The sequence below is a fragment of the Lithobates pipiens genome, unplaced genomic scaffold, assembly GCF_037356315.1.
Source record: "Lithobates pipiens isolate NorthernLeopardFrog02 unplaced genomic scaffold, aLitPip1_a1.2 Scaffold_28, whole genome shotgun sequence".
In the NCBI taxonomy this organism is placed as follows: domain Eukaryota; kingdom Metazoa; phylum Chordata; class Amphibia; order Anura; family Ranidae; genus Lithobates; species Lithobates pipiens.
The window spans coordinates 41,486,771-41,500,929 of record NW_027507789.1 but is presented as its reverse complement, the minus strand read 5'-3'; the positions used below and the strand labels follow the sequence as shown (position 1 = coordinate 41,500,929).

General features: G+C 39.5%; 1 protein-coding gene across 1 annotated transcript; it reads left to right on the top strand.

Annotated features, from left to right (window-relative positions):
• The first annotated feature begins 258 nt into the window (after positions 1-258).
• MAFB (MAF bZIP transcription factor B) lies at positions 259-5,116 on the top strand. The gene is made up of 2 exons (XM_077459128.1): positions 259-1,869; positions 4,681-5,116. Exon 1 carries the CDS (start codon positions 520-522, stop codon positions 1,462-1,464), a length of 945 nt encoding a protein of 314 aa, XP_077315254.1. The 5' UTR covers positions 259-519; the 3' UTR covers positions 1,465-1,869; positions 4,681-5,116.
• The last annotated feature ends 9,043 nt before the right edge of the window (positions 5,117-14,159 follow it).

Here is a 14,159-nt window from a genome sequence, read left to right as displayed (position 1 = left end):
TGCACCATTTAATTGGGCACGCAGAGTGAAGGAGGTCAGAAGCTCCCATTCAGCCCCTGGCATTGCCCGGTCTTGTCGGCTCCTCAGTCAGCTGACTTCTCTCCGATCTGTCACTTTGCACGAGCCCCCGCCCTCTCTGGCCGGCTTTATGCAAATTTCCCTTGCGCGGATTGGTTAGTCCTTCAGAAGCACGCCCCGTCCCCCTCGTGATTCGGCGGTGGACATATAAGTACGGGGCTGGCATAGGAAAGCGCAGACGATATGCAGAGCTGAGCTCTCGCTTAAAGGGACGCTCCTTTTTTCTCTGCTTGCAGCCAGCGCTGACAACTTCCCCGATTAGATCCGCTGCAGCGGCTGGAAGTTTACAAAGCAGATTCCCGGGAGGGCTGAGAAGAAAGGGGGGCGCGTTCCTTCCACCCGATTCCTGCCGTGTGTGTCCCCCCCCATCTGAGATTCTTCTGCCCTGGACTCCTCGCTTGGGTGTGCAGCCTAGGCACACTCAGGTTGCAGATCTGGAGTATGGCCGGAGAGTTGGCCATTGGAGCAGAGTTGCCAACCAGCCCCCTTGCCATGGAGTATGTCAACGATTTTGATTTGATGAAATTTGACGTGAAGAAGGAGCCGCTGAACGGCAGAGCAGATCGCACCGTCAGACATTGCAACCGCCTGCAGCCCTCCGGTTCCGTGTCGTCCACTCCGATCAGCACCCCGTGCAGCTCCGTGCCCTCCTCCCCCAGCTTCAGCCCCACCGAGCAGAAGAGCCACCTGGAAGAATTGTACTGGATGCCAGCCACCTACCAGCAGATGAACCCCGAAACCCTCAACCTCACCCCTGAGGACGCTGTAGAAGCCCTCATCGGCCCACACCAGATCCCACCACAGCTCCAGGGATATGAGGGCTTCAGGGGTCACCACCACCACCAAAACCACCATCACCAAAATCACCACCAGTACCAAGGTGTCCCCCACGAGGAAATGCCCCTTCCCCACCAGCACCCTCACCACCACCATCATCACCACCACCACCACCAGCTACCTTCTCCTCTTAGCGAAACTGGCAATTCCACCCCATCCCAGCAGCTCCAGAACAACCACCATTCCAACAACCAGATAGAAGACAGGTTCTCCGACGACCAGCTGGTGTCCATGTCGGTCCGGGAGCTGAACAGGCACCTGAGGGGCTTCACAAAGGACGATGTCATCCGCCTGAAACAGAAGAGGAGAACCCTAAAAAACAGAGGCTATGCCCAGTCCTGCAGGTACAAGAGGGTGCAGCAGAAGCACCACCTGGAGAACGAGAAGACCCAACTCATCCAGCAAGTGGAGCAGCTGAAGCTGGAGGTCAACCGGCTGGCCAGAGAGAGAGATGCCTACAAAATGAAGTGCGAGAAACTCACCAACAGCAGCTTTAGGGAGGCCGGCTCCACCAGTGACAACCCTTCATCTCCAGAATTCTTTATGTGAGTTCCCCTGGTCACATCTCCATCCAGAACTATAGACAGGGAGGACAAGAGGGGGTGCTTCCTTGTCAACTGAGGACTTTCTGTAGACTAGTCTGCAGGGGGTTATATGGGTGCACAGCAGCTAATGTTACACTGGTGGATGTTTTTTTTTTTTTTTATATTTTTTCTGGGGTGGTTGGGGAAGGGGGATTTGAACTTGTTTTAGGGGTTAGTGGACTTTGGCTTTGACTGCGGTCAGGTTAGTGAACTTTGGCTTTGACTTCATTTTATGAACTGTATTGGACAATATCACTGCCACTTCGGAGAAGAAGAAAAGAGCGGACATTATATGCAGCTTTTTATTTTCCACAGACATTTACACATCCATTTTGGGTGATAGAAACCTAAAGAAAAAAAAACTGAACAGGTGGGACATTCAGTGCACCCTACCCCCCCCCCTTTTGGTTTTATTGCCTGCTTATCTAGAAAAAAATATAAAAAAACGACATTAAATATTAATCCTGCATGCTGGACATGTATGGTAATACTCTCTATTTTGTACCATTATCTTGTTTAATCTGAGCATGCTTTTCCATTTGGCTCATTCCTCCAACTTTCATTTGCTCTGTTGCTCTCTAGATGTTCCTGTCTGTTGCTGCTTTCTGTTTCAGTTCAGAGCCCCCCATCCTCCTAAATGCTTATTAACATGTAAATATTAAGAAACTTTCCAGCTCTTCCCGGTATTTCGCAAGGTAGCTCATTTTAATTCAGAGTAAGGCGTTATGGAATGTTTTCTTTTATTGTGCAAAGGAGAAAAAAAAAAAAAGTTTTGTCCATGTAGTGCAGTTCTCATATTGCCCCCCCCCCCCTTTTTTTGTTACTTTAATTATGATTTCTGTATTGCATTGATGCCATTGTAGTAGGTAGTTACTGCTAAATACTATTGTTGCCTCTTGTGATAGTTCTGTACTTGTATGTGTGTGTATGTCTGTTTATACAAACATTCACACATTTACAAACATCATTTTTGTTTTCTCCAAGGGTTGGTATGAAATCAATATCTGACTCTTTTAAAGTATCACCAGAGCCCCTCCACAGCTTTCCTAGGGGAGCTCGTGTGATCTTTTTGGGCATCACCAGAGCCCCTCTACAGCTTTCCTAGGGGGCACGTGTGTTCCTTTTGGCCATCACCAGAGCCCCTCCACAGCTTTCCTAGGGGGGCTTGTGTGATCTTTTTGGGTATCACCAGAGCTTTCCTAGGGGGGGCTTATGTGTTCCTTTTGGGCATCACCAGAGCCCCTCCACAGCTTTCCTAGGGGGGCTCGTGTGTTCCTTTTGACCATCACCAGAGCCCCTCTACAGCTTTCCTAGGGGGGCTCCTGTGTTCCTTTTGGCCATCACCAGCGCCCCTCCACAGTTTTCCTAGGAGGGCTTGTGTGATCCTTTTGGGCATCACCAGAGCCCCTCCACAGCTTTCCTGGGGGGGGGGGGGCTCGTGTGTTCCTTTTGGGCATCACCAGAGTCCCTCCAGCTTTCCTAGGGGGCTTGTGTGTTATTTTATTTCCACAATAAGTAGGAACTGGATTACTTACTGTCCCTTAAAATAAAACAAGTGGCATCTGAGTTTAATTTTTGCTGACACCAGGATTGTGCAGATCTGCAATAACGTATTCTCCGAGGACAAAAGCCAGGCTATGTTGTGACAGCTTAAATGGTGACTTATATAGATACTAAATGCTTCCTATCAACTCTGCTACTAAGCGTTATATTCTTCTGTTGATTTGCTACTACACCAGCTAGCAAATTAATTTATTTCCTTTTTCTTACCCCCCCCCTCTCCTGCTCAGTTAATTTATATATATATATATATCTATATGTAGCAGTTATTTGCAGCTGGTTGCTGTGCAGTTTCATTTATTTTCTGCAGGTCAGTAAAAGTAAAGTGATGCTTTGGGATCGCAGCATACCAAATTAAGAGAAACATTTTTATATATATATATGTGTATGATTTTTTTGATCCTTTTTTTTTTCCCATTTTTTTGCACTGCTGGTGCAGATGCATTTTAATTTTTTTTTGTCTATAAATAAGTTAATAGTATAAAACAGGATTACGTGGACATCAATATGCTTGCAGTCTTGACATATAGAGGGTTTCTGTCAATGTATCAGCAGTGATCTGTGAGGATTTTATTACTTTTTTTTTTTTTTTATTATTTTTTATTTCCTGATTCAACTGTGTTGAAATCATGTCTCTGCAACATGGTGTTTTTTATTATTTCATGTCGATTGTGAAGGGATAAAATTCAAACCCTGCTTACAAGACGAGCGTAAAGTTCAAACCTGGTCTATTGTAGTTTTTATTCAGACTGGTTTCTGTTTTTTTTTTTTTTTTTTTTGTTAACAAAATTGTTTCCTATTTTGCTTATTAAAATCATTGAAATGGCGCATGTTACATGGACTGGTCTTTTCTTTTGTACTGTGTGTTTTTTTTTTCATCTTCAGTTTGACGCTTATATATTAAGGGAAAAAAATTATAAAAGTCTGTACAGCCGAGAATGTGGTTTAACAAATATCTGCTGGGGTTTTAAAAGCGACACAGGGAACCATAAACAAGTATAATTAGTTCTTACTTGAAGCTATTTGTATTTGTGGATTGTGTACTTAGTGTTAGTTCAGGGTCCACAGTCTTCTACCATAAACTAATCTGCTGGCCTTCGGACTGAATTTAAACAATCATTGACACACATCCTCCGATAGGACATGCATTGAGGTGCATGCCTGTAGCACATGATGGCCACTTTCATTCATTCATTCATTCATTTAATCATTCGTGTTCACGTTGTAACTATTTCATCCCTATGGGTCATATTTGGCACAGAAAGAGTTCTGTAATGTTCTCCGATTGCTGAAAACATTTTTGATCCTTTCATAATTAAAAACACAAAACCAGTAACAAAGATTAAGCACAGCCTCTGACGCCAAAGAATAATTCGAAGCAATTCAACTGCAGCAACAGGTTGCTATATTGTATAGTGTTCCATTTTTTTTTTTAATGTAACTTATATAATGCAAACCTCTTGACAACAGAAATGTATGAGCTGCCATTGCCAACCTTTAGCATCCTGCAAATGCTAGTTGCCTGGCTGTCGTTCTAATTAAATGGCTTCAGAGACAGACCTGGAACAAGTATGCAGAGAATGTAAGAAGTCAGAGCTAATCTGCACATTTTTTTTTACAGATCATTGATTTTGAATGTAGTCAAGCCAGAAGGTCCAAAAACGAGTATATTTGAAGAAGTATATGGCTGCTGCCTGTTTTTCTATCTGCGGAGGTTTCTTTTATATAAATGGCCTTACAGGGTAACGTCAGAGGTCTGTGAGTTAGACATTATAATAAAATGTGGTTCACTTAGTAAATAGACAGGTATTACTATAAATAATTGTTAGGAGTTAAACCGTTTACGGTTGACATTGGAGTATCCTGCAAATGCTAGTTGCCTGGCTGTCATTCTAATTATGAAAAGTGGTACCAACTCTTCTGGTTTGTTGCTTTATAGTTCTGCTGGAACATATGTCATTTACGATAAGAGTAATATCATGTGTAATCGTATCACCGCTTTGTATAAATGGGAACTGAGTTCATTCCAGTAGAATATATTTTCTACATACATTCAAGTAATCTGTTATTTTTTGTAAAAGACTTGGGGTTCAATTTAATTGATCCAATTGCACTGTATGCAAAGCTGCTTGGGGTTTGCACATCTCATTTCTTTTTATAATTGTTGTCTCGGCCTTATAATCTCGTTTTCTTGACCCCCCCCCCCCCAAACAGGACAAAAGGATGCATTGGGGTTGATTTACTAAAACTGGCGCGTGCAAAATCTGGTGCAGCGCTGCATAGAAACCAATCAGTGTCCAGTTTTTTTTTTTTTTCTTGTCAACGCCATTCAACAAGCTGAAGTTAGAAGCTGATTGGCTACCATGCACATCTGCACCGGATTTTGTACTCTCCAGTTTGAGTAAATTGTCATAGAGTGGTATAGAATTAATATTGCATTCATCATGTTTTCTAAATTTCCACCTATGTTTTATCATGCACTTGTTTGAAAGACTTCAGTTGGAACCAAAATTTCAATCTGCATTTGTAGAAGACCTAGAGCCACTGAGGGGGATTTACTAAAACTGGTGCACACAGAACTTGGTGCAGCTGTGTATGGTAGCCAATCGGCTTCTAACTTTGGGTTGATCAGTTAGGCTTTCAGAATGAAACCTGGAATCTGATTGGTTTCTATGCAGAGCTACACCAGATTTTGCACTCTCCAGCTTTAGTAAATTCTCCCCTTTGCAACAACATGAAAGATGGTATTTAGGGGTTAATTTACTAAAGGCAAATCCACTTTGCACTACACCTGCACTGCAAGTAGATCTGAGGGGAAGAGCTGAAATGAATGGAAGCGCTGCTGATTTTATCATCCAATCATGTAAAAGCAAAAATGCTGTTTTTTTTTTTCCTTGCGTGTCCCCCTCAGATCTATAGCGACTTTACTTCCAAGTGCACTTGTAGTGCAAAGTGGATTTGCCTTTAGTAAATCAACCCCTTAGTATGTTTAAAAGCTAAACTACACAGGCAATATAAAATCTGATGTACAGAGCAATTTAACCTATTGGTGACAGTCGTCTCATTGCATTTCTAATATACTAAAATCGATATACAGCAAATGAGGTGATTGGCTACAAGTGGCTAAATTCCCCTGTAGCATTAGGTGAACATCCTGAATTGAGCTCTGCCCTTGTTCATCAAAAGCAGTTTTTAACACTTTTCCTACCGCTGTCATTGTCACGTTGCTCATCAGAGCGCAACATTCTTCATGTCATTGCAGAGGGGTTAACGTGTCTGATTTGGCAGTGACTGAGAGATCTAGAGCGGAATATGGTGGGAACTGCCATCGCGTATTACCGTCCTCTCATGCATGCATTGAATAAATGGCTGGACTAATTAAACAACAAAAAAGACAAAAAAATAAAGAAATGTCCCTTTTTTTTTTTTTTGAGCAGCAATGGCATGTCTCTCTCTAACATTTCTACAGACAAATGGGTTCAACAGTCCAATTCTAAATTCAGGATAAAGAACCGATAATATTCTCCTGTCCGGATGCAAAGATACTGTCCCAAATTACTGAGGGACCTGCAAAATAAATCATTTATCCAGTTCTGTAAGGTTAAAAATCTGCAGACATTAATGTACACTTGGTTATAACCGGCACAGATATGGGGCAAGAAGCTTACAGTCTGATTTGATTCTTGTGATCATTTGTTCCTTACCTGCATTTTATTGTTGACTGTATCTGTCATTACCTATGTGACAAAATAACTGAATACACAGCAACTTGATAACTGACAAAAATATTGAGCAAAAAAACAACTACATGAGATAGTGAAAGCCTGGTTATTGCTGAAATGACCAGTTTATTTTTTGGCTATTTACAATTTTATAAGGGCATCTCAAATGAAATGTTTGTGTATACGGCCTGTTGTTACAGAGCGGGTCTATATACTTACCAGGTACAAGCTAGTAAGTTAAATTAACCCATATTACCAAAACCTTCTTATTTACTAAAGATATTATTCTTATCCTGTATACCCACTTTGTATTTTTCTTCACATTTTGAGATATTTAAAACCTTAAAAGTAATAAACTTACATGTGCAAACTGATTTTATTACTGAAACTATAACTTTATTCAGCAATATCAATAATATAGTAACTGTAATATCAATTGTTTCAGTAAATATAAAAATAAAAATAGAAATCTATATGTTCTATATTATAAAGCTTACTTTTGAAGTGAAATTACAATGTATGAATATGCGTGTACACGTATATATAACTATACCTAAAAGTATGGCTAGCTGAATGTACAACCATCAGGCTAAATTCCCCCTTGGGCAATAAAAAAAAAAGGTTAGCACTGTGATTATATTAGCTGTGTATTAAAGTTATTTGCACCGGTCTATGTTTGTTGACTCTCTGTATTTCCAGTGGGATAAATGTTCACGAAAAGAGCTTACTGCGGATGATATATACGAAGAGAGCGGACTTTGCATCTACACGAAGCAAAAAAAAAGAGATTGGTTCCACGGAAAAGTGGCAATAGAAACATCTTCTACTAAAAAAAAACTGCTTTATAATGGTATTTGCATTGCTGCAAAGTCTGCTGGAGCGAAGTGTCAAATGTTCAGCCTTTGCAGACCAGTGGCCAGCGGTTGACAAATAATGGGAGTCTGCCTTGTACATTCCTCTTATTTTGTGGCTTTCAGTATCTGTAGGCTTACCAGGTTAGGCGAACCTGATTCTTAGTAATTCTGCTATACTTTGAGCTTTAATACGTCAGGAAAAAAACAGGTTGAACTTGCTTGTCATCTATTTTGTAGAGAATGAAAATGTCCTGCAGATTTGACTTGCTTATCATGAATTTTGTACAAAAAAAAAAAAAAACATCCTGTAGATTTGATTTGCTCATCATGAATTCTATGCAGAGTAAAAACGTCTTGCACACCTGGCAATAATTGTGCCTTATATGTTCACATTGCTGTATAAATAAAAAATAAAAAAATACATGCAAGAGATTTTAGTATTTGGATGCAAAAGCAACACATACAATTGTATCATATATATATATATATATATATATAGATAGGTAGATAGATATAGATATATGACCTGTTTAAATATGCAACTCAAAATATACCAGACAAAGGAGAGGTGGCTATGATAAGACAGGTAAGAGAGAATCTAGGATAATATAGAGCAGCTTCATATACTACGCCTTACTGCTCTCTCTCTCTATATATATATATATATATATATATATATATATATATATATATATAAATGTATTTATTTTTTTCTTTCTATTTATTATTATTTTTATATATAGATATATATATATATATATATATATATACACACATACATACATATATATATGTGTGTGTATATATGTATATGAATATATATATGTGTGTATATATGTATATGAATATAAATGTGTGTGTATATATGTATATGAATATATATGTATATAAATACATATATATATATATATATATATATATATATATATATATATATATATATATATATATAGCAGTAAGGCGTAGTATAGGAAGCTGCTCTATATTATCCTAGATTCTCTCTTACCTGTCTGATCATAGTCACCTCTCCTCTCTCTGGTATATTTTGAGTTGCATATTTAAACAGGTCATACATCAAGCAAGCATTTGTGACGTCAATAGCATCAGCCTGTATGTACGCCATGGTCCTCAAAAGAGAACAATCTCTCTTTTTCTCTCTCACTTTCAGCAAGCTTCACTTCCTACAAACTAAAAAAAAAAGGAACATTTAAATTAGTTGTCCAAAATGGTTTATTAATGGCTTGCAGGGAAATCAGGCTTTTTTGGGGCCTGCTGTTAAAAATAAAAAAAATAAAAAATAGATCCTGACACAAATCGTATCTTTCAACATATGTATGTTCCCGGCCCTGTAATCAGACATCGCTGTTCCTTGCAGAGGTCTGTATGGACAAGTCTCCATCCAACTATTTCTGATCATACTTGCTCAAAGGCAGATGATAGTAATCTCAGTTTCACTTTGCTTTAAACAAGATTCAGCTAATCTTAACATCTCTTCATATGCTTTTAATGACTTGATTAATAACAGGTACGTTTCCAATTATAAGGACAAAACGTCAGGTTGTACTTTACATCTTCAGCACAGTTATGCAGCCTATGTGTAGCTATTTTATACTTGTGGTCATATGAGGTCAAATCTTTTTTTTTTTTTTTTGGTCACTTTAAAAGCTAAAATGTCTTTGGTTTAAGATTAGATACCGCACTGTAAAGAGGTGTCTGATTTTTTTTTTTTTTACAAAGCAGTCCTATAGGAAGTCACTACATAGCAAAGAGCTACTCATTTAGGCTGGATTCACACCTATGCATTTTTAGTGCTTTTTGCATTTTGCAGATTTGCACTACAGAACATGTCCCATAGGAAACAATGTTAAATGGACTCTAGTGTAAATCTGCAAAATGCAAAAAGCACTAAAAATGCATAGATGGGAATCCAGCAGCTGGATTCACACCTATGCATTTTTTGTGCTTTTTGAATTTTGCAGATTTGCACTACAGAACGTTTTCCATAGAAAACCATGTTAAATGGACTGTAGTCCAAATCTGCAAAATGCAAAAAGCACAAAAACCTGTGCAGTTTTAGTGCTTTTTGCATTTTGCAGATTTGCACTACGGTCCATTTAACATGGTTTCCTATGGAAACCGTTCTGTAGTGCAAATCTGCAAAATGCAAAAAGCGCCAAAAACGCATAGGTGTGAATCCAGCCTCAGTGATGAAAAACGAGGAATTGACCAGCCCAATGAGCACACCGACCATTCTTTCTGTTGAAAATACCAAGATAGCATCACCATTATACGCTGCGAGTTACACGGTGATTGGTTTTGTTGATTCATGGAAATTTTAAAAAAAAGGTGGTTTTCTTTTTTATTTATTTTTTTATTTTTTTGGCGATGAGAGATTTAAATTTTTTTGTGTTTTGGTTGCTTATGCGGCCTATATTTCCACCGACAGAAGTCTTGACGTAAGCTAGCTCTTTAAAATTACCATGTATTGACCGTTGTTTCAAACATCCCGGCGTTGCCATGTTCTGAACGTGCATTAATAGTGCTGAGACCGAAGTCTCATTTGCCTCCCCAGATAGCAGCTAGCATTTTCGCGTAACGCTGTGGTTTGCCAAACCATAGAACTTAAGATATGGCTCAGAAATATATATGTCATGTGTGGTGTTACCGCAGCGTCTGGATCACACTGAGACAATAGTACAGGATGGAAGCAAAACGACCACAATTACACTTGCAAGAATATTATAGGAAATCTGATGCGGGTTGGAGTGGTGTCTTCCATTACACTGGTTTTGGGCATCAAGACTTGAATTAACCACTTGATTGTAACCTCCCTGCTGTACGTATATATGTGTATTTCTATATTACTAGGTTGCATGCTATGTGACTCTTAAAACCTTTCATTTTTTTTTTTTTTTGGTACAATGGATCCTTTTATTGTGAGTTTTTATTTAGGCTGTGGGACATCCTCACGCGGTGTTAGTGAAATTCTGTAAATATTCAGCTATATACAAGACAACATCCGTATATATATATATATATATATATAGTAAAAACAGATACTTAACTGTGAACTGCCAGGCAGCCAAGATTTTGCATAAACGAATTTTAAGCATTACTGCCTTAAGGCTTTCTATAATATACATTCCATATTATTTTTTATGTCTATCGTTAGTGTGTATACTGTATATGTATGAGCAAATTTGTGTTTTGTCACTGAGTTTTGGCATTTGCACAATGTAGCGGTGCGGATATCCATTTAAAAAAAAAAAAAAAAAAAAAAAAAAAAAAAAAGAAGGTTACCACTCTGTCCAAAAATTTCTGTTTAATCAAGACGCCCATATAATTATCAATCTTCTCTCCTGATATTCGCACCTTTATTTCCTTAAAGACTAATCACATCCACTGGCTTTCGCAGATCTGGGCCCCTGTTCTTGGCCAGGTGCACAGCTTAAGTGTAATTAGTGAATCTTCTACACATCCTCCAGAGATTTCTGTGCTAGTGAGTTTCAAATAATCGCTGATAGCACTAAAAATTATGAAGTGCTAATACATTTCCACCAGGAAAAAAAAAAAAAAAGAGCGAGAACGTATTAACCGTTTCCTGCTGAGAAACCCCCCAGCCGTCTGCGAATTCAGCACTGGCACGTAAGCAAAGCACGGCATTGCAGAGCAGCATGGTATAGAAGTCCAGCTCTACCCAATAAGGTGCGTTGTTTCCTTTTTATTTGTCTAGATAACTTTAATTGGGATGTAGTATTATGAATATATAAGAAACAAGTATTCAGCAAATCAGATTAATTTACTGTTTTAGTATATAAATGGTGGACCATCTATAGTGTTTTTTTTTATTTATTTTTTTTAGTTTAGTTTTATTGCTATAATTGGCCTTTTATAATGGTATAATTAGTTTAGTACTTTTAGGCTGTGCTTGTGCCATAAATCTGCAGTTATAGATGCACAGGGGCTAAGAAATGATTTGAGGATTTTTTTAAATTGCATTGCTATGTAAATATCATCTGTTTCAGTACTGTGCTCTATTTGTTAAGGGTAATATACATTCTTTGAAATCAATACAACATTTTGAAGACAGCTTCCCTTGGTATATATTTATTTGAAATTTTTTAAATTCTGTGCAGATCTGCTGTTAATGGCCATAGACAGGCAGATCTCAGTGTTTTACAGCAGTGGTCCTCAAGTACCCCCAAAGGGCCATGTTTTCCCTTTTACTTTGCACAGCTGCTTTAAATCAATATCAATGACATGGTATTGATAAGAGCTACTTTATCTAAGGGAAGTTCCAAAAACATGGCACGTGTTGGATGTACTTGGAGACTAAGGTTGAGAACCGCTGGTCTACAGTGCAAACAAACGGCAACTGCCTGAACCTATAACTGGCCTTAAAGGGAAATAAAGGTTCGTGTTTTTTCACCTTAATGCATCCTATGCATTAAGGTAAAAAAAAAACACCTGTCAGTGACCGCCCCCCTGTTTTACTTACCCGACCCCTCAAACTTGTCCCACAGGGATGCACTGCCTCTCTGCCCGGGATTCTCGGCTGTTGATTGGATAGATTGATAGCAGCGCAGCCATTGAATCCCACTGCTGTCAATCAAATCCAATGATGTGACCGCCGGGGGGGGGCGGAGCTGAATCCTCATTCGCGTCTATGGACAACGAATGCTGGACTCGGGAGCGCATCCGCAAGGTAACCCCCCATGAGAGCGCTTATTCCAATGGGTTATCTAATGCGAGGATGAGCCTAGAGAGTCACCCCAGAAGATGAGGTTCGGGGCCACTCTGTGAAAAAAAAGCTGCACAGTGGAGGTAAGTATGACAGGTTTGTTATTTAAAATAAAACTTTTACCTTTAGTGTCACTTTAACTTCTGTTGAGACCAGGTATGGGTTGGGGCAGATGCCGTTTGTACTGTTAATTATTTGGTAAGGGGGGTGGTAGCGCTAGAGTTGCCACCTTATCCCTTTAAACCCAAATGCATATAAAGTACGCAGGTTCTGTGGCTGATTATGGTGGTAATTAAACTCACTAGGTGCCTTTTCTGCATTAGATTAGCCTCAGAACCTGTGTAATTCATATGTGTTCGGTTTTAAAGGGACGAGGTGCAAAACCCTAGGGTGTGCACTGGACACCTTTGCTGCCATGGAACACGTGCAGAGCCCGCCAGGAAGTCGGCGCAGTGCTAATCACAGGCAGTGAGACATTGCCCCGATGTGGGGGAGATCGGGCTATGTCTCACTGCCTGTGATTAGCGCAGCGCTGCGCCGGCTTCCTGCTGCGCTCTGCACGTGTTCCATGCGAACACGCCTGAGCTCATCCCTATTGTAGTGTGTCCATTTGCCTTTAAGGAGGGGGGCTCCCTCCTGGCAAAACAGCCCTCAATCTATCCATACCATATAATATATGTGCTTCCTACTAGGGAGGCTCCCAAAATGTATAGAGTTAGGACTGCAGATAACCCGGGGTGCCTTGTCGTGGCCTCTGCAGCTTACGTATGCATTTGCAAATGTGTGCAAACTAAACTCCTTTTTTGAACAGTTAGATCCCCGAGATCTGCCTGCCATCATCATAGCATGAGGCCTGATGCTATTTTCCTTTTAGAGTAATTTAATTGCAGTAAAGGGATTGCTCTTTGCTATGCTCTATGCTCTTCTGTTTTAGAGCAGCATGCTAGTAAGTCTTTGTAAGTGGCAAAATACCTTTTATTAATTTTTTTTTGCTTGTTATTAACCACTGCATTGTTTGGAGTATTGAGAAAAATGCAAATCGTTCATATCTACTGTAATTATTAATTACTATGCTGACAAGCAAAGTTCTGTTGGGTTGATGATACACAGGCGATTATTTTTTTATTTTTTTTTTTATTTTTTTTTTTTATTATTTTTTTCAGACAGTAATCTCTGCTACAAATCGCTAATGCCAGAGATTACCAATGTTTTGTAGCCAGCAATTTAATCACTAGAGTTGCAGGTGATGTGCTTCAGTGCTCAGCTACAAATCGCAATAGCTAAGTATAGCAGTTGTTTGTAACATTTCATAGAAAAGCATTAAGAGCGATTGTCCCTCCTCTAATCTCGATCGCTGAGCAACAAATTGCTTAAAAAATGTCACTGCTAGGGACCCCATGGAAATTAATTAAGATTTTCTTAGCGACAAATTGCTGTAACAAAACGGGTGGAGGGGGGGGGGGGGTTAATCACTGCAAGAATATTGCATGTGTGTCACCCACATTAGTCTTCTCTGCCTTCAGTTCACAATGATGTCCCTGTTAATATCCTGGGCAATACCACAGGTCAGGATGGCTGACCTATAACTCTTAAAGTGGAACTTAAAATGTTATTAGACCCAGGAGCCTGCATTCACTATATCTGGCCTTCCACAGTACACAGAGCATGGACATACAATTATTTTAGTAAATATCAACTGCTAAATACCTTTTTTCATCTGCAGTTAGAACAGTCTTGTGCTTTCTGTGAGTGTCTGGTTAAAGCTTGTAGGAGGAGTTTTCAT

Coding starts and splice junctions, on each gene's coding strand:
- MAFB (XM_077459128.1), top strand. CDS start 520: ATGGCCGGAGAGTTGGCCATTGGAGCAGAGTTGCCAACCAGCCCCCTT.